We start from the raw sequence: 18,324 nt of genomic DNA on the forward strand, positions 1-18,324 counted from the left end.
AAAGACCAATAAGCAACTATTCACAGACACAACTCTTCTTGGGTGGGGAATTCCCTGGCGGTCCAGTGGTTAGGACTCCATGCTTTCACTGCGAGGGCCGGGGTTTGTCCCCCCCGCCAAAAAAAATTACACCTGTGTGAAAATCCTAGAACCCAGGGTTGAGGATGAAGCACCCCTTGAACAACAAAACTGAGAAAAGCCACATTAAGTGGGTAAGAGGAGTGGTTTCACTTTGACCATGTGCCTGCCCCTCCCCCAGGCTGGAACAGTGCCACACAGACAGCGTTCCCCTGCACCTACAGTTTCTCCAGCGGGGAAAAGAGAGCCCGAGGTTGACATCCTGCTTGGCAGGTATTCAGAAGTGCTTCCCCGGGGGCATGCTGCTGTCTCATCTCGTAGGAAACACTGGGTGAATCAGCAGGGCTACACCAAATGGGGTCAGCTAGAAACAAAGTGGGAGGACAGGGCTCATAGCAACCAGTGCAGGGATCATGCTGTGGCACGGTGTTCCTGCTGGTGAGGGCGGCCGATCAGAGCCCCAGCCAGTGACTCCATCCACCCACGCATCTGAGCTAGTTGCTCCCCATCTGGCCAGGGAGCACAGTCTGCAGCTCTATCCAGTTTGGGTACACAACCAGCAGTCCCGCCAGGCCATGGAGCTCATTCTACCGCCCCAAGGGCACAGGGAGCCAAGCTAGCAGCCTTGCCCAAACGCAGAGCGTGCTGTCTCTCCCCACCCATCCGGAGGAGCCTGTGTAAGGCGCCTGCACAGTAACCCTGTCAATCTGTAGAGCCTAGCCTTCAGCCCCCGCCCCCCCGTGAATTGCAGCCTGGGGCCCCGCCTGTTTGTTGAGCATAGCCTGCAGCGGAACCTGGACAGAAAGCCCCGGTTAGTTACCCTGCCCAACGGTGGAGCAGAGCCTACAGACTCCCCACCAGGGAACCCAGATAGTAACATTGTCTGACTGCAGAACGGAGCCCGCCCCCCAACATTAGAGCACAGGCAACAGCCCTGCCCAGTAGAGACCCCAGAGCAAGCCCTGCTTGCCTGTGGGTGCTCCCAGCTGACACATGCAGAGCCCCAGACTGGGCTGTCTGGCGAAGGGTTTCTCTGCCAAAGTAAATCCGTAGGCTCTGGAAAAGGAGAACTCTTCCTCAAATATGCAGATAACAACGCAAGGATTCAAGAATCACAAGTAATCAGGTAAACATGACACCATCGAAGGAAACTAATAAAGCTCCACTCACCCTAAAATATTTAGAGTTATGAATTGAAGAACAAAGAATTCAGAATAAACTCTTAAAGAAATTCAGTAAATTAGGAAAAAAACAGAGATAACTAAACAAAAATAGGAAAACAGTGCATGAACAAAATGAGAAGTTCAGCAAAGAGATAGAAATCATTAAAGAAAAAAAATCAGAAATCCTGGAACTCAAGAAAGCAATGACTGCCCTGAAATATTCAATAGAGAGTTTCAACAGTCAGATGAAAGAATCGGTGAACTTGAAGATAAGCCTTCTGAAATTTTCCAGTCAGAGGATCAAGAAGAAGAAAAGAAAAAGAGTGAAGAAAGCATACAGGACTTATGCAATACCATCAAAGGAAACATCACTGACATTATGGGAATTCCAGAAAGAGAAGAGAGAGAGAAAAAGGGAAAATAAAATTAGTATAAGTGTCTCTTCTGACCACAACAATATGAAACTAGAAATCAATAACAGGAAGTAAATTGGAAAATTCACAAATATGTGGAAATGAAACAATACACTCCTGAACAAATATGGGTCAAAGAAGAAATCAAAAGGAAAAGTCAAAAAGTTTTAAAGACAAACAAAAATAGATATGCAACTTTCCAAAACATATGGGATGAAGTGAAGTAGTTCTTTTTTTTTTTTGGCTGTGGCATGTGGCTTGCAGAATCTCAGTTCACCAACCAGGGATTGAACCCGGGCCACGGCAAAGTGCCAAATCCTAACCACTAAATCACCAGGGAACTTCTGAAAGTAGTTCTAACAGGGAGGTTTATAGTGATAAATGTCTAAATTAAGAAAAAAGAACTATCTCGCATAAACAACCTACAGTTGAACTATACCTCAAGGAACTAAAGAAAGAAAAAACTAAACTGAAAGGTATGAGAAGAAAGGAAATAAGCAAGATTAGAATAGAAATAAATGATAGAAACTAGAAAAACAGACACCATAATGAAGTGGCAGTTATCCCTGGGATGCAAGGTTGACTTAACATACACAAATCAATAAATGTGATACAGCACATTAACAAAATGAAGGATTAAAATTATATGATCATCTCAATCAATACAGAAAAATATTTGATAAAATTCAAATGAACCGATTAAACAATGGGCAAGGACCTGAATAGACCTTTTTCCAAAGAAGACATACAAATGGCCGACAGGTGTACAAAAAGGTGTTCAACATCACTAATCATCAGGGAAATGCAAATCAAAATCACAATTAGCTATCACCTCACACTTGTTGGAATGTCATTAAGAAAATGAGAGATAACAAGTGTTGACGATGTGGAGAAAAAGAGAACCCTTGAGCACTGTTGTTTGGAATTTAAATTGGTAGGGCTAATATGGAAAATTGTATGGAGGTTCCTCTAAAAGTTAAAAATAGAGCTACCATGTGATCCAGAAATCCCACTTCTGGGTACAGATCCAAAGGAAATCAAGTCAGTATTTTGAAGAGGTATCTGCACTCCTATGTTCACTGCAGCATTATTCACAATAGCTAAGAAGCAGAAATAACTTAAATGTCCATCGATGGATGAAAAGATAAAATAAATGTGGCATATAGAGAGAGAATAAAATATTAGCCACAAAAAAGAAAGAAATCCTGCCATCTGCACCAACATGGATAAACCTGGAGGACATTCTGCTAAGTGAAATAAGCCAGACACAGAAAGACAAATACTGTATGATCTCACTGATATATGGAATGTAAAAATCTCAAACTCATAAAACCAGAGAGTAGTATAATGGTGGTTGCCAGTGGCTGAGGGTGGAGAAAATAGGGAGGGATTGGTGAAATGATACAAAATTTCAGTCGTAAGATGAATAAGCTCTGGGGATCTAATGTACAGCATGGTGACTATGGTTAATAATAATGTACTGTATACTTGAAATCTGCTAAGAATAGATCTTAAGTGTCCTCACCATAAAAAATGTATAAAGGTAACTATGTGAAGTGTTGGATGTATTAACTCACTTGATTGTGGTAATCATTACACAAAATATATTAAATCATCATGTTATATGCCTTAAAAATCATGTTGTATGAACTTAGCATATATATAATTTTTATTTGTCAATCATACCTCAATAAAGGTGGGGGTGGGGGAGAAGTGTGTTGTTTAATCTTCAAGCATTTTGAGATTTTCCAGTTATTTTTCTGTTATTGATTTCTAGTAATTCCACTGTGGTGTGAGAGCATATTTTATATGATTTCTTTTTTTTTTTTTTTCCCGTCACGCTTCGCGTCTTGCAGGATCTTAGTTCCCTGACCAGGAATGGAACCCGGACCCCCAGCAGTGGTGTCTGACATTAAGTTGGAGAAATTCTAGGTCATTATTGTTTCACTTTTTTAAAAATTTCTTTCTCTCTCCTTTCCTTCTAGTATTCCCCCTGTGTGTATGTGACACCTTTTGTAGTTGTCCCACAGTCCTTGGAGATTCTGTTCCAGTTTTCTTTTTTCTAGTCTTTGTTCTCTTTGCTTTTTATTTTTATTTATTTATTTATTAATAGATTTATTTATTTTTATTTACTTATCTTTGGCTGCGTTGGGTCTTTGTTGCTGCTTGCAGGCTTTCTCTAGTTGTGGCGAGCGGGGGCTACTCTTCGTCGTGGTGCGCGGGCTTCTCATTGCGCTGGCTTCTCTTGTTGTGGAGCATGTGCTCTAGGCACGTGGGCTCCAGTAGTTGTGGAATGCAGGCTCAGTAGTTGTGGCTTGAGGGCTCTAGAGCACAGGCTCAGTAGTTGTAGCGCACGGGCTTAGTTGCTCCACGGCATGTGGGATCTTCCCAGACCAAGGATCGAACCCCTGTCCCCTGCATTGGCAGGTGGATTCTTAACCACTGCACCACCAGGGAAGTCCCTCTTTGCTTTTTAGTTTTTGGTTTTGCTTGATATATCTTCAAGCTCAGTGATTCTTTCCTCAGCTGTGTCCAGTCTACTAACAAGCCCATAAAGGCCTTCTGCATTTCTCTTATGGTGTTTTGGACCTCTATCATTTCTTAAGTTTTCTATGCTTCATTAAGGTTTTTTTCTTGAGGTTTTATCTTGTTCTTTTGTTTGGAACACATTCCTCTGTTTCTTCATTTTGCTTGACGCTCTGTGTTGGTTTCTACGCACTGGATGAAACAGTTACCTCTCCCAGTCTTGCAGCGTTGGCCTTGTGTAGGAGATGAGCTTTATTGTTCTAGCTGTCCTAGCTCTTCATTGTCTCAAACCTTTGTGAGCCAAGCAGTTTATTTTACCTTTAACAGCTCCCCGTCACTGAGGCTGTACCAAGACCAGTCAGTGCCAAAGGAGAGGAGTCAGGCTGATTAGAAGCCAGACCCTCAGGCAGCAGCTCTTACAGAATGCAAACATACACAGTCCCTTGTCGGCAAGCATAAGCCCCACTGGCTACCAGAGCCAGGGAACCTGGAGGTGTCCTCGGGGTAGCCGTCACAAAAATCAGGGCTCCAGACAGTGCATTAGTTCCTTTCTAGGAGATACCCGTGAGCTGTGGCGAGGCAGAGGGACAGGATAAGATGGCGTCCCCTGGCCTTCATTCCTTGAGCCCCTCCGTAGCCTCTAGACGTATGCCAGTTGTAAAGCCTGCTCCTAGGCCAAAGCTCCAGGACAAACGCAGGCCTCTTTCACAGAAGGCCTGGGGGTGTGTTTCAGTCAGCTGTTTGGGCAGTGCCCTGGCGTGGTAGCCTGCCAAGAACTGTCTATGGGATTGTTACAGTCCTGCGCACGTGCAGGAACGCAAGCCGCCCGGCCACCAGAGCCAAGGAATCAAGCTGCCAAAACCACGGCACCAGATGTAAACACGGGCACCAGATACGTAGAAGAGCTCCTCTCCGAGAGATGCTGGCACACTGGAGCAGGGCAGAGGTAAAGCATGAAGAGAGCATGTCCTCGAGGTCTCAGGGAAGGTCTAAGGTCAGCCTTAGATGTGTCATTAATCAGAAGCCTGCCCCTCAGGCTGTGGCTATAATGATAAGGCGATAGGCTTCTCCGACTTGCTGTGGGAAAGACAGACCTCCTGGGTCTGTTGCCTCCTGCCGTGCCCCAGGGGTGGTAGGAGTTTATAAACTCTTTCTCCTTGGTTCCAATTGTAGGACTCCTGGAGCATAAACCCCACTGGCCAGCAGAACCAGGTGATATAGAGGTGTCTCCTGGCAGCCGCCACAAAAGTCAGGGCACCTGACAAGGGTATAAGCTCTTTATGGGAAGATACCAGTGAGCTGGAGCAATACAGAGGGAGAAAGCAAAGATTGCATCCCTGGGTCTCCATTCCCTGAGAGCACCTCCATAGGCCCACATAAGTGAGCCAAAGCAGAAGCCTGTCCCTTAGGGCAAAGATCCTGATGAAGGAAACAGGGGGACTTCCCTGCTGGAGCAGTAGTTAAGAATCTGCCTGCCAAGGCAGGGCACATAGGTTTGATCCCTGATCCGGGAAGATCTCACATGCCGCAGAGCAACTAAGCCTGTGTGCCACAACTGCTGAGCCTGCGCTCTAGAGGCCGCGAACCACAACTACTGAGCCCGTGTGCCACAACTACGGAAGCCCACGCGCCTAGAGCCCATGCTCCGCGACAAGAGAAGCCACCGCAGTGAGAAACCCGTGCACCGCAACAAAGAGTAGACCCCGTTTGCCGCAACTGGAGAAAGCCCGCATGCAGCAATGAAGACCCAACGCAGCCAAAACTAACTAACTAAATAAACAAACAAACAAACAAACAAATAAATAAATAAATACAAGTAAGGAAACAGGCCTCTTTCTCAGAAAACCTGGGGAAGCGTTTCAGCCTGCTATCTGTGCAGCGCCCTGGGGTGATACCCCACCAAGAACTGTCTCCCTGTGGGACCCAGGAGCGCAAGCCCCTCTGGCTTCCAGAGCCAGGTTATCAAGGGGCATCCCTTGGGTGGCAGCTGCAGAAACCAGGTCACCAGACATACAAACTGGGGCACAGGACATGTATAGACGTTCTTCCCCTTTGGGAGATATTGGTGCTCTGGAGAGCAGCAGAGAGGGTGGGGATGCACCCACTGGCTGGAGCAAGGTGGGGCGGGGGGGTGGGTAGTGCAAAGATGGTACCCACCAAAAAGAGAAAAAAGGGGAAAAAAAGCAAAGAAAGAAAGGAAGGAAAGAAGGAAGGAGGGGAGAAAGAGAAAGAAAGAAAAGAAAAAAGAAATGAAAGTTAAAAAAAAGAGGGAGAGCCAGAATATTGCACCTGCCAGCCTCCATCCCCAGAGAGTTTCCCAGCAGGCCTCTACCCCCCAGACCAACACTGTCAAAAGTAGCAAGTGAGTCCTTTTTCACAGAAAGCCTGGGCACTTTTCAAAGGGCTGCTTCTTTGCTGGGCCCTGGTACCCATGGGTCTGCGCACCAGCCCTCAGTTTGCTACAGCCCATGGGTCTCCCGTGTGCAGGCTCTGCTGGTCTTCTAAGCCAGATATTTGGGGGCTTGTCTCTTGGGTGCAGGTCTTAAAGGTTGGGGTGCCCAATATGGGGTATAGACCCTTCACTCCTCAGTGAGACGATTCGGGTTTTGAGTTCCCTTCTGTTGCAGATCCCTGCACTGGGGTGGGGGATTTATGGTGAGATTCTGCCTCAGCCTTTCCCACCTGCTTCCATGTGGCTTTACCAGGTGTGAAGGGCTGCTCTCGTTTACCAGGTGTGAAGGGCTGCTCTGCCAGTTTTTAGCTTTCTTTCAGAGGAAACTGTTCCACATAAATTCGGTGTGTCCATGGGAGGAGGTGAGTTCAGGATTTTCCTATGTCACCATCTTGAACCAGAACCTCTATCATTTCTTTTTGGTTTTTTTCTTAGGATTTCCATCTCTCTGCTTACATTGCCCATCAGTTCCTGCATCCTGTCTATTTCATCCCTAGAACCCTTAGCATATTATTTATAGTTGTTTTCAATTCCTGGTCTGATAATTCCAACATTCCTGCCATGTCTGGTTCTGATGCTTGCTCTGTCTCTTCAAATTGTGGTTTTGTGGGCAGTGGAGCTGAGGTCAGCATCAAATTTGAAATATTTAAAGTGGATACAGAACTGTTTCAGCAACGCAGACAATTAAGTGTGTTGTCGGCGATGGTGCTGTTGGTAAAACATGTCTCCTGATATCCTACACAACAAACAAATTTCCATCTGAGTATGTACCAACTGTTTTTTTTTTTTATTATTATTTTTTGCCACACCACACATAGTATGCAGGGATCTTAGTTCCCCAGCCAGGGATAGAACCCATGGCGCCTGCAGTGGAAGCATGGAGTCTTAACTACTGGACCACCAGGGAAGTCCCTGTATGGACTGTTTTTGACAACTGTGCAGTCACAGTTATGATTGGTGGAGAGCCATATACTCTTGGACTTTTTTGTGTGTGTGTGTGGTACGCGGGCCCCTCACCGCTGTGGCCTCTCCCGTTGCGGAGCGCAGGCTCAGCGGCCATGGCTCACGGGCCCAGACGCTCCGTGGCACGTGGGATCCTCCCGGACCAGGGCACAAACCCGTGTCCCCTGCATCGGCAGGCGGACTCTCAACCACTGCCCCACCAGGGAAGCCCTACTCTTGGACTTTTTGATACTGCAGGGCAAGAGGATTATGACAGATAACTCTGAGTTATCCACAAACAGATGTATTTCTAGTCTGTTTTTCAGTGGTCTCTCCATCCTCATTCAAAATGTGAAAGAAAAGGGGGTGCCTGAGATAACTTACCACTGTCCAAAGACTCCTTTCATGCTTATTGGGACCCAAATTGATCTCAGAGATGACCACTCCACTATTGAGAAACTTGCCAAGAATAAACGGAATCCTGTCACTCCAGAGGCTGCTGAAAAACTGGCCAGTGACCTGAAGGCTGTCACATATGTGGAGTGTTCTGCACTCATACAGGAAGGCCTAAAGAATGTATTTAACAAAGCAATATGGGCTGCTCTGGAGCCTCCAGAACTGAGGAGCTGCAGGTGTGTGCTGCTATGACCGTCTCTCCAGAGGCCTTTCTGCACAGCTGGTGTCGGCATCATACTAAAAGCAATGTTTAAATCAAACAATCTTAAAAATTAAGATTCGTTTTTGCAATAATGACAAATGCCCTGCAGCTACCCACATTCACTCCCGTGAGACAAGGCCCATAGGTATGGCCCCCTTCCCCCTCTCAATACTAGTTAATTTTGAGTGATTGTGCATTGTCAGAAAAATGATCAGTACTAGTTTTTGTTTTGTCATTTCAAAAAAAATTTTTTGTTGTTGTTGGTTTTTTGTTTAAAAGCAAGGCATGCTTGTGATGACTCTGTAACAGACTAATTTGGGTTGTTGAAACAGTTCCCGGTTTCCACTCTGGAGAGCAATCTGGGATATCTAGCTTTTTAAATTTTCCTTTTTTGGGGGGTGGGGCAGGGAGGTGTGTGTGGGATTTGTTTTTATTTAATCATGTTTTTTTAATTCATTAACCATTGGACAGCCCTTAAGGGGAGGACGGATTGATTTCACATTCTACTTCCTAGATCTAGTTTAGAAAACATGTTCCCCACCTGGTGCTCTCAGGAAGTAGTATAGTAAACGCCTCATTTAACAATATACTCCTTTTTGGGAATTCCCTGGCGGCCCAGTGTTTAGGACTCGGTGCTTTCACCGCCGTAGGCCTGGGTTCGATCCCTGGTCGGTGGAACTAAGATCCCGCAAGCCGCGCAGTCGGGCTAAAAAAGAAAAACTTTACATATATATATACTCTTTTTGAAAGTTGCCTTTTCTCTTCACCCTTGAATAGGTCCAGTATTTGACGAAACTCATGAAAAGTGGTTGGAATCTGTCTTGCCCCTCCTCTGTTCTAGGATGCACTATATATGTGACCCTGACTCTCAAGGAAATTGGTTTGCCATTTGCCATTGATTTTTTTTAAGTTAATTTCTACCTTTTTTCACTGACAAATGAAGAAAAGTACTGCACCTTCTGAAATACACAAAATGGATTGAGTATGCAATTAAAAAACATTTTTTTCCCTATCAAAAAAAATTGTGGTTTTGCCTTTTAATTTTTTGTTGATATTGGGACCTGATGTGCTGGGTAAAGGGAACTGCAGCAAATAGGCCTGTAGTAATGCAGCCACGAGGAGTGGGGAAGGGAAGCCCTATTGTTCATGATTAGGTTTCAGCCTTTTAGGGAGCCTGTGCCTCTGAACTGTGAGCTTTAAGTGTGTTTTTTACTGTTTTCCTTCCCCTTAGGTGGGATAGAGTGGGCTGGAGTTGGGTATTTCCCTTCTCCCACCTGGAAGGCTATAGTTAAGTGGAGCTGGGTATTTCCCTTAGTCGGGCTCTTATAAGACCCCAGCAGATTAGGCTCTGGTTAACTAGTTTCTCCTGAGGGCAGGCCTGGTGCGAGAGTGCCCTGGGGTATTTAAAAACGGGCTCCATTTCCCCTCTCCCTTCGGAAGCAGGAGGCGATTTTTCTCCCGTGTTTACCGTGAAAGCTCTCAAGCTCCCAGAGTCGGAGGCCCCCCTTTGAATGGGTCCTCTGGAGCTTTTAACTTCAGAGTTGTCTGCCCTGAGCCTCTAGCAATTTGTCAGTTGTGTTTGGAGTCTTCCTACCTCAGCCCTGGTTCCTGCCACGGTTCCTGCCCCTGCGTCTGCCCTCCCGGTAAGCCAGTACTCCCTGTTGTTGCGTCTTCAGTCTTGGGAACAGCCGTGTGCCCTGTGTCCTCCCCTCTCTTATGGATCCAAGAAGAGTTGTTGATTTTTCACTCCATTCAGCTTTTTAATTGTTTTAGGATAGAGTGGTGACTTCCACACTCCTTACATGAGAAACCGAAATTGTTTTGCTTCTTTTTTTTTTTTTTTTTTTTTGGCGGATGGCATCTTTTTCTTTTTTGAAGTGGTCACCAGTTCTGAGCGCTCTACCAGGGACCAGAAGGGAGGGTTTGGGGGAACATCCTTCTCTCTTTTTTTAGTTGGAGGAAGTCAGCTGCCCTCCTCCCAGCCGCGCACGCGAACGGCAGCCGGGGCCCATGCAGGAATAATGCTGCTGCCTGCTCTGGGGGTGCCTGTTTTGCATTTTTTAATCGTGACACATAAAGTACATGTTGTACCCCTTGTAGTTTTGTGGCGGTATTGGTGGTTAGGACACAGTGTAAGATCCCTTCCATTGGGATTCAAGGTTGGTCTTTTGGTGGTATCTTTTCCAGAAGAGGGAATTTCCAATTTGAAGGTCATGTAGGGTGTGTGGTGGGAAAGGAAACCTGACCTGTTGATGATAAATATGAGTGTATTTAATAAAACTTTAACAATATTTAAGGGTAGATATTATTTTTTTAAAATTTTATTGGAGTATAGTTGATTTATAATGTTGTGCTAGTTTCAGGTGTATAGCAAAGTGATTCAGTTATACGTGTGCATATATTCGTTCTTTTTCAGATACTTTTCCTACATAGGTTATTACAGAATATTGAGTAGAGTTCCCTGTGCTGTACAGTAGGTCCTTGTTAGTTATCTGTTTTATATATAGTAGTGTGTATGTTAGTCCCAAGCTCCTAATTTATCCCTCCCCCCACCTTTCCCCTTTGGTAACCATAAGTTTGTTTTTGAAATCTGTGAGTCTGTTTCTGTTTTGTAAATAAGTTCATTTATATCATTTTAAAAAGCTAGAGTCCACATATGAGTGATATCATGATATTTGTCTTTCTCTGTCTGACTTACTTCACTGAGTATGATAATCTCCAGGTCCATGCATGTTGCTGCAAATGGCATTATTTCATCTTTTTTTATGGCTAATATTCCATTGTATAGATGTACCATATCTTCTTTAACCATTCCTCTGTTGATGGACATTTAGGTTGCTTCCATGTCTTGGCTATTGAAAATAGTGCTGCAGTGAACATTGGGGTGCATGTATCTTTTCGAATTATGGTTTTCTCTGGATATTTGCCCAGGAGTGGGATTGCTGGATCATATGGTAATTCTATTTTTAGTTTTTCAAGGAACCCCCATACTGTTCTCCACAGCGGTTGTACCAATTTACATTCCCACCAGCAGTGCAAGAGGGTTCCCTTTTCTCCACACCCTTTCCAGCATTCATTGTTTGTAGACTTTTTGATGATGGCCGTTCGGACCAGTGTGAGGTGATACAAGGATAGATATTAGATCAAATTAGGGTCACGTAAGGTCCAGAAGAGGTGAGAAATCTTCATTGGCCTGCCAGTATTATTTCATAATACGTAATTATGCATAAGGGAATAATCAGTGTTGACTGGAGGGGGAGGATCTGAGGATCTCCAGGACCAAGTACAAGATTTGGGGCAGGTTGGGTGCCTCAGAGAGTTTGGCTAGTTTGAATTTAAGAGCACTGTTGGCCTGCTTTATTTTTCCAGAGGATTGAGGGTGGCTAAGACAGTGAAATTTTTGTAGCAGTGGAAGTACTTGTTGAATATCCTCAATAACCTTACTGTTGAAGTGGGTTCCTCTGTCACTAGAGAGGAACAAAGGGACCCCCACGTAGGGAAAATTCTTTCTGGTACCAGCTTAGCTACAGTTGTGGCAGTAGCCTGTTTGCAGAAAAAAAAGCTTCTAACCATCCCGCAAACAAGGATATACATGTCCTTCTTTTTTTGTGTATAAAGAGGGAAAAGGGTAACGAGTAATTGAGGGGTCTAAAGGTGGAAGAAGAGGATAGAGTTTTTCAGGTTTTGAAACACAGACGTGGAAGGAGTCCCAGTTCGAGGGATCAGCGTTGTTTCCTTGGTTGTGGCATAGAGAGGCGAGGCGATCGTGAAAAAGCTAGGGATCCGGCTCAGCAATAGGCACCTAATCCCAGAAACCCTCAGGGTTGTCTTGGTCTCAGGGAAGGGGTCTTTTTTTTTTTTTTAAATTTTTATTGGACTATAGCTGTTTTACAATGTTGTGTTAGTTTCTGCTGTGCAGCAAAGTGAATCAATTATACGTATACATATATCCACTCTTTTTTAGAATTCCTTCCCATTAAGGTCACTACAGAGCTATTAAACAATAGCTAGCAACGAAACCAAACCAAGAGGGCTTCCCTGGTGGCGCAGTGGTTGAGAGTCCGCCTGCCGATGCAGGGGACACGGGTTCGTGCCCGGGTCCGGGAGGATCCCACATGCCGCGGAGCGGCTGGGCCCGTGAGCCATGGCGGCTGAGCCTGCGCGTCCAGAGCCTGTGCTCCGCAACAAGAGAGGCCACAACAGTGAGAGGCCCGCGTACCAAAAAAAAAAAAAAAACCACCAAAACCAAACCAAACTGAGAGATGGCCCCCAAAACCAAAATCAAATCCTTACCGTGCTACCACAGACAGTTTTCTGCAGCACATGGATCAGGGGCTGGACTCCAGCCTGAGATCCCTAAATCGCCCTTCAGGGAAGCAGCACAGGGGCTCAAAAAGCCTCAGGACCGGGGTGGAGAAGATGGGGGCCCAGAGGTGGGCTTCTAGTTCCATTCCAGTAATGGCACCAAACTGTCAAAGACAAAAACCAAACAAGTAAGGAAACTGAGTTTATTCAGAATATTGCCATCGTGGAGAACAGTTCAGAATCAAAGGCAGGGTGAGTTTGCCTTAGACTGTTATAGGGAGGGTTTGGACAAGTTATAGGTAGAGTAGTTTACAGTTAGAATTGCTTTTGTAACTAGGGGAAGTCTTGGTCGGCTGACTAGGAAATGTGTATTTTGGTGTCTGGCTAGTTTGGGCGCACTTCTTTTTTTTTTTTTTTTTTTTGCCTCACAGTGCATCTTGTGGGATCGTAGTTCCCCGGCCAGGGATCAAACCTGGGCCTAGCAGTGAGAGCACCGGGTCCTAACCACTGGACCTCCAGGGAATTTCCATGGGCGCACTTCTAATCTCAGTTAATCATTCATGAGACAAAGGACTTGGAGTTAGAGACCCTGTGTCTGGCCTTGTTGGCAGGTTCAGGCAAAAATGGAAACGTCTGTGTTTAACCTTCTCACAGGTAAACAAGGGGCTCCTCTGTGAGCCCTATGGTAGTCATGAGAAAGAGTAGACAATGACTCTCATCTAAGTCACGCGGGAGAAGGTGGTTTGCCGCAGTTACCTATTTCCAATCACAAAAGGATAGGATCATCTCCAGGGAGAAAAAAAAAAAAAGGTTGAAGAGATTTCTTAATCATCGCTGTTTGTCCTGTGGCACAGGGATTAGGTAAAGTTCAACGCTGTCAGTTTCAAAGTTAATTTTTTTCCATTATGATCCAGTTGTTTTGGTAGCATTTGTTGAAAAGATTTGTTGCTGCCAATGCTTTGTTTCTAAAATGAAAACTTCAGTCCTCAGTTGCATTAGCCACATTTCAAGTGTTTAAGAGCCACATGTGGCTAATGGCTACCATAATGGATAACCCAGACATAGAACGTTTTCGTCATCACAGAAAATGTTACTGAACAGTACTGCTGTAGGCCTTACAGCACAGTGTCTAATAAATGTTTTGAATTTTGTGAAAAGCAGTCGAAAGCAAATTACACTGTTAGAAGCACATATGAAAAAGTTAAAACTCAATGACTGAGCACAATTTATTTTGAGGATTTTATAGTGAAACAATGTTGATAAATACAAATATAAAAACACTTTTGTAAAGCGTACATTAGACCAGACTAATTCAAGGGATGTTTGGGTATGTATGATGCTGAACTCTTAGGATCCCACACAGTACAGGGTCTCTTTGTTAAATATTTTTATTTAAAATTCTCCTTAATAACTAGAATTCCAGAATCTTCAGTTAATTTGGGGATGGTAGTGAAAGGAGCTATACTGGATTAGAAGAGAATTAATTATTTAATTAATGAAAATACTTCAGCACTACTTCTGGAACATGAAATATAGACTTTGTGAGACCACAAATTCTTGATTTGCGTATTTGAGAAAATTCATACATACTGCTGAGACCACAGTTGAACAGCCCTGCGGATATTGCTAGATGTTTAAAATATGATCAGATCCTTCAGAATTTTCTCCCAGAGAGGCAAGTTTAAAGGCTGTACAGTGTAAAATCCAAAATACTGACAATACCAAATGCTAGGGAGGATGTGGAACAATAGGAACACTCATTAATTGCTGGTGGGAATGCAAAACAGTACAGGCCACCACTTTGGAAAACATTTTGGCACTTCCTTACAAAGTTAAACATAGTATTACCATGTGATCCAGCAGTCACAGTCCTTGGCGTATACCAAAATGAGTTGAAAACTTATGTCCATGCAGTAACCAACACGAGTGTTTATAGCAGCTTTATTCATAATTGCAAAAATTCAAAGCAAACAAAATGTCATTTCGCAGGGAAATGGATAAGTAAACTGGTATACGTACACAATGGAATATTACTCAATGATAAAAAGAAATGACTATCAAGCCGTGAAAAGACATGGGAATCTTAACTGAATATTACCAAGTGAAAGAAGATATATTCCAACTGCAAGACACTCTGGCAAAGATAAAACTAGACAATAAAAAGATCAATGTTTCCCAGGGGCTGGGGGGCAAGGAAGAGGAGGCATAAGTAGATTGAACAGAGGATTTTTAGGACCGTGAAACGATTCTGTATATTACTGTAATGATGATAGGTACATGGCATACATTTTTCAAAACCCATAGACCTGTACAACACAAAGAGTAAACCCTAACATTAAACTACACGCTTTAATTAATGATATATCAGTGTTAAGTTCATCACTTGTAACAACGGCACACACTAATGCAATATGTTGTAAACAGCGGAAACTGAGAAGGGGTGGAATATGTGGGAGCTTCCTGTAGCTTTCTGTTGGATTTTCCAGTAAACCTAAAACTGATCTTAAAATCTATTTATTAAAAAAACAAAACCCCCAAAACTTAAAGGTATCTCTGCAGAAACCTGCAGGGTTTTTCCCATTTTCCTACAGGCTCATGATTTCAAATGAGAGGTTGCTACATCTTTCATAAACGTTAGAAGAAAAGCTAAAACTTATTGAATCTTTATATTATGGGTACTACGTATAAGTATGTTATTCTACTAATCAACAAATATTTATTCAGAGCAAGTATATCCAGCCTACGTTTAGAGGTATATCACCTACGCAATTTAGTTCAATCGTCACACGCTATGAAATACTATTGCTATTAACGTTTTCAAAAACAAGAACTCTGAGAAGTCAAACAACTGATAAACACTAGAACGGGTATCTAAACTGAATTCCACACCCAAAGTTCGAAACCATCACACCGAATAGAAGAGAATTAGCGATTTCTAACTCCGTCATCCGAAACAATGAACAGCCGACAATCTCGCGATGTTGTTGCGGCTACTACTACTCCCAACATGCAAAGCGGCTACCGTGCCGCAGCCCGTGCCGCAGCTGGTGCCGCAGCCTATGCCGCAGAGTCCGGAGGGCCCCGTCGTGCCTCGAGGCGCGAAAGGTAACCTGGGAGCCGTAGTTCTCCTGGACGCCTACTGGTGTTGCCAGCGCGGCGGTGGCGGATCGCTCGGTTCCAGCCAGTAGGTCCTGTGAGGGCGAGCTGAGGCGGAGAAAGGGCGTGGAACTGGAAACGGGTGAGTCGGACGCGGTCTACGCGGTCGAGGGAGGCGGCACCGCGGCTTAGGGTTGACTTAAATAAATGGACCCGTGCTGCAGTCTCTCCGGAGACACCGCGGTCTTAGCGTCAGCGAGCAGAGGGTGAGGAGGCGCCAGAGCCCGGTCCTTAAACCCGTACTCGTCCTCAGCTCTCCGCCAGCATCTCCACCATGCAGTCCCGGGAAGAAGCTTCGCGCTCTCGCCGCCTTGCCAGTCCCCGCGGCGGGAAGCGGCCCAAAAGGGTTCACAAACCCACGGTTTCGGCTTTTTTCACGGGCCCGGAGGAGCTGAAGGACACGGCCCATTCCGCAGCCCTGCTGGCCCAGCTCAAGTCCTTCTACGACGCGCGGCTGCTCTGTGATGTGACCATCGAGGTGGTCACGCCTGGCAGCGGGCCTGGCACGGGCCGCCTCTTCCCCTGCAACCGTAACGTGCTGGCTGCCGCGTGTCCCTACTTCAAGAGCATGTTCACCGGCGGCATGTACGAGAGTCACCAGACGAACGTGACCATGCACGATGTGGATGCCGAGTCCTTCGAGGTGCTGGTCGATTACTGCTACACCGGTCGTGTGTCTCTGAGTGAATCCAACGTGGAGCGCCTGTACGCCGCCTCCGACATGCTGCAGCTCGAGTATGTGCGTGAAGCTTGTGCCTCCTTCCTAGCCCGCCGTCTTGACCTGGCCAACTGCACGGCCATCTTCAAGTTCGCCGACGCCTTTGGCCATCGCAAGCTGCGATCACAGGCTCAGTCGTTTATAGCCCACAACTTCAAGCAGCTCAGCCAGATGAGCTCGATTCGGGAGGAGTCTCTGGCAGATCTGACCCTGGCCCAACTTCTGACTGTCCTGCGCCTGGACAGCCTAAACATCGAGCATGAGCAGACCGTGTGCCACGTGGCAGTGCAGTGGTTGGAGGCGGCTCCCAAGGAGCGGGGTCCCAGCGCTGCAGAAGTCTTCAAGTGTGTCCGCTGGACACACTTCACCGATGAAGATCGGAATTACCTGGAGGGGCTGTTGACCAACACCATGGTGAAGAAGTACTGTCTGGACCTTGTTGAAGGGGCCCGGCAGATGCGATATGGTGACACGTTGTGCAAGTCTCTGGTGCCAAAGCCAGAGAGCAGCAGCGGTGGCAGCAGCAGCAGCGGCGGCGGCGGCGTTAGCAGTGTCGTTAGCGGTGCTGGTGGCGGCGGCGGCAGCTGCAGCAGCAGCTCTGTTGTATCGGTGGCAGAAAATCCACCCCAGAGGCTGGGTGTGTATGCCAAGAAGATGGTGATCTTCTTTGGACATCCCAGAGATCCCTTTCTGTGCTGTGACCCATACTCGGGGGACATTTACAAAGTGCCATCACCTTTGACCTGCCTTGCTCACACTAGGACTGTGACCACCTTAGCTGTCTGTGTCTCTCCAGACCATGACATCTATCTGGCCGCCCAGCCCAGGAAAGACCTCTGGGTGTATAAACCAGCCCAGAATAGTTGGCAGCAACTTGCTGACCGCCTGCTCTGCCGTGAGGGCATGGATGTGGCATACCTCAATGGCTACATTTACATTTTGGGTGGGCGAGACCCTATTACCGGCATTAAACTGAAGGAGGTGGAGTGCTACAGTGTCCAGAGGAACCAGTGGGCCCTGGTGGCTCCCCTGCCCCATTCTTTTATTTCGTTCGATCTGATGGTAATTCAGAACTATCTTTACGCTCTCAATAGTAAGCGCATGTTCTGCTTTGATCCCAGCCACAATATGTGGCTGAAGTGTGTTTCTCTGAAGCGCAATGATTTTCAGGAAGCCTGTGTCTTCAATGATGAGATCTATTGCATCTGCGACATCCCTGTCATGAAGGTCTACAATCCAGTCAGAGGAGAGTGGAGGCAGATTAATAACATTCCCTTGGTGTCAGAGACTAACAACTACCGGATTATCAATCATGGCCAAAAACTGTTGCTGATCACCTCACGCACCCCGCAGTGGAAAAAGAACCGGGTGACTGTGTATGAATATGATATTAGGGGTGACCAGTGGATTAATATAGGTACCACATTAGGCCTGTTCCAGTTTGATTCTAACTTTTTTTGCCTCTCAGCTCGCGTTTATCCTTCCTGCCTTGAACCTGGTCAGAGTTTTCTCACTGAGGAGGAAGAAGTGCCCAGTGAATCTAGCACTGAGTGGGATTTAGGTGGATTCAGTGAGCTGGACTCTGAGTCAGGAAGTTCAAGTTCTTTATCTGATGATGATTTGTGGGTTCAGGTAGCCCCTCAGTGAAATGCGCAGGGTCAGCAGAGTGTGTTATAGATAAGCTGAAACTCTAAGGTGTTTTTACTGCTTTGGAAGGTATCTTAAAGAGACCCTTTCGTTTTGCTGGAAAAAAAAAAAAAGAAAAAAAGTTGATTAATTTCAGGTTTGGTTTAGAAAGGGTATTGTTTGAAATACTAACGTAATTTAATGTTACAGAATTTAAACATTAAAAGAAATCAACCTATTTAATAATTTACTGTTCTAAAAGTCCAGTGTTGATTGTTTAGTATGTT

The 18,324-nt window shown here is 45.5% G+C and overlaps 1 protein-coding gene and 1 pseudogene across 2 annotated transcripts; both read left to right on the forward strand.

The window, feature by feature from the left end:
- The first annotated feature begins 238 nt into the window (after positions 1-238).
- On the forward strand, positions 239-8,222 carry LOC309974954 (cell division control protein 42 homolog; annotated as a pseudogene). Its single transcript has 5 exons — positions 239-437; positions 4,994-5,126; positions 7,285-7,395; positions 7,537-7,621; positions 7,826-8,222. The product of its transcript is annotated as a cell division control protein 42 homolog (transcript).
- A 7,745-nt stretch (positions 8,223-15,967) lies between these two features.
- Positions 15,968-18,264, forward strand: KBTBD6 (kelch repeat and BTB domain containing 6; the record flags this gene model as incomplete). The annotated part of the gene is made up of 1 exon (XM_082859222.1): positions 15,968-18,264. One exon carries the CDS (start codon positions 15,968-15,970, stop codon positions 18,056-18,058), a length of 2,091 nt encoding a protein of 696 aa, XP_082715348.1. The 3' UTR covers positions 18,059-18,264.
- Between the last annotated feature and the right edge of the window lie 60 nt (positions 18,265-18,324).

This window comes from Leucopleurus acutus (genome assembly GCF_964270905.1).
Source record: "Leucopleurus acutus genome assembly, chromosome: 18".
Taxonomy (NCBI): Eukaryota; Metazoa; Chordata; class Mammalia; order Artiodactyla; family Delphinidae; genus Leucopleurus; species Leucopleurus acutus.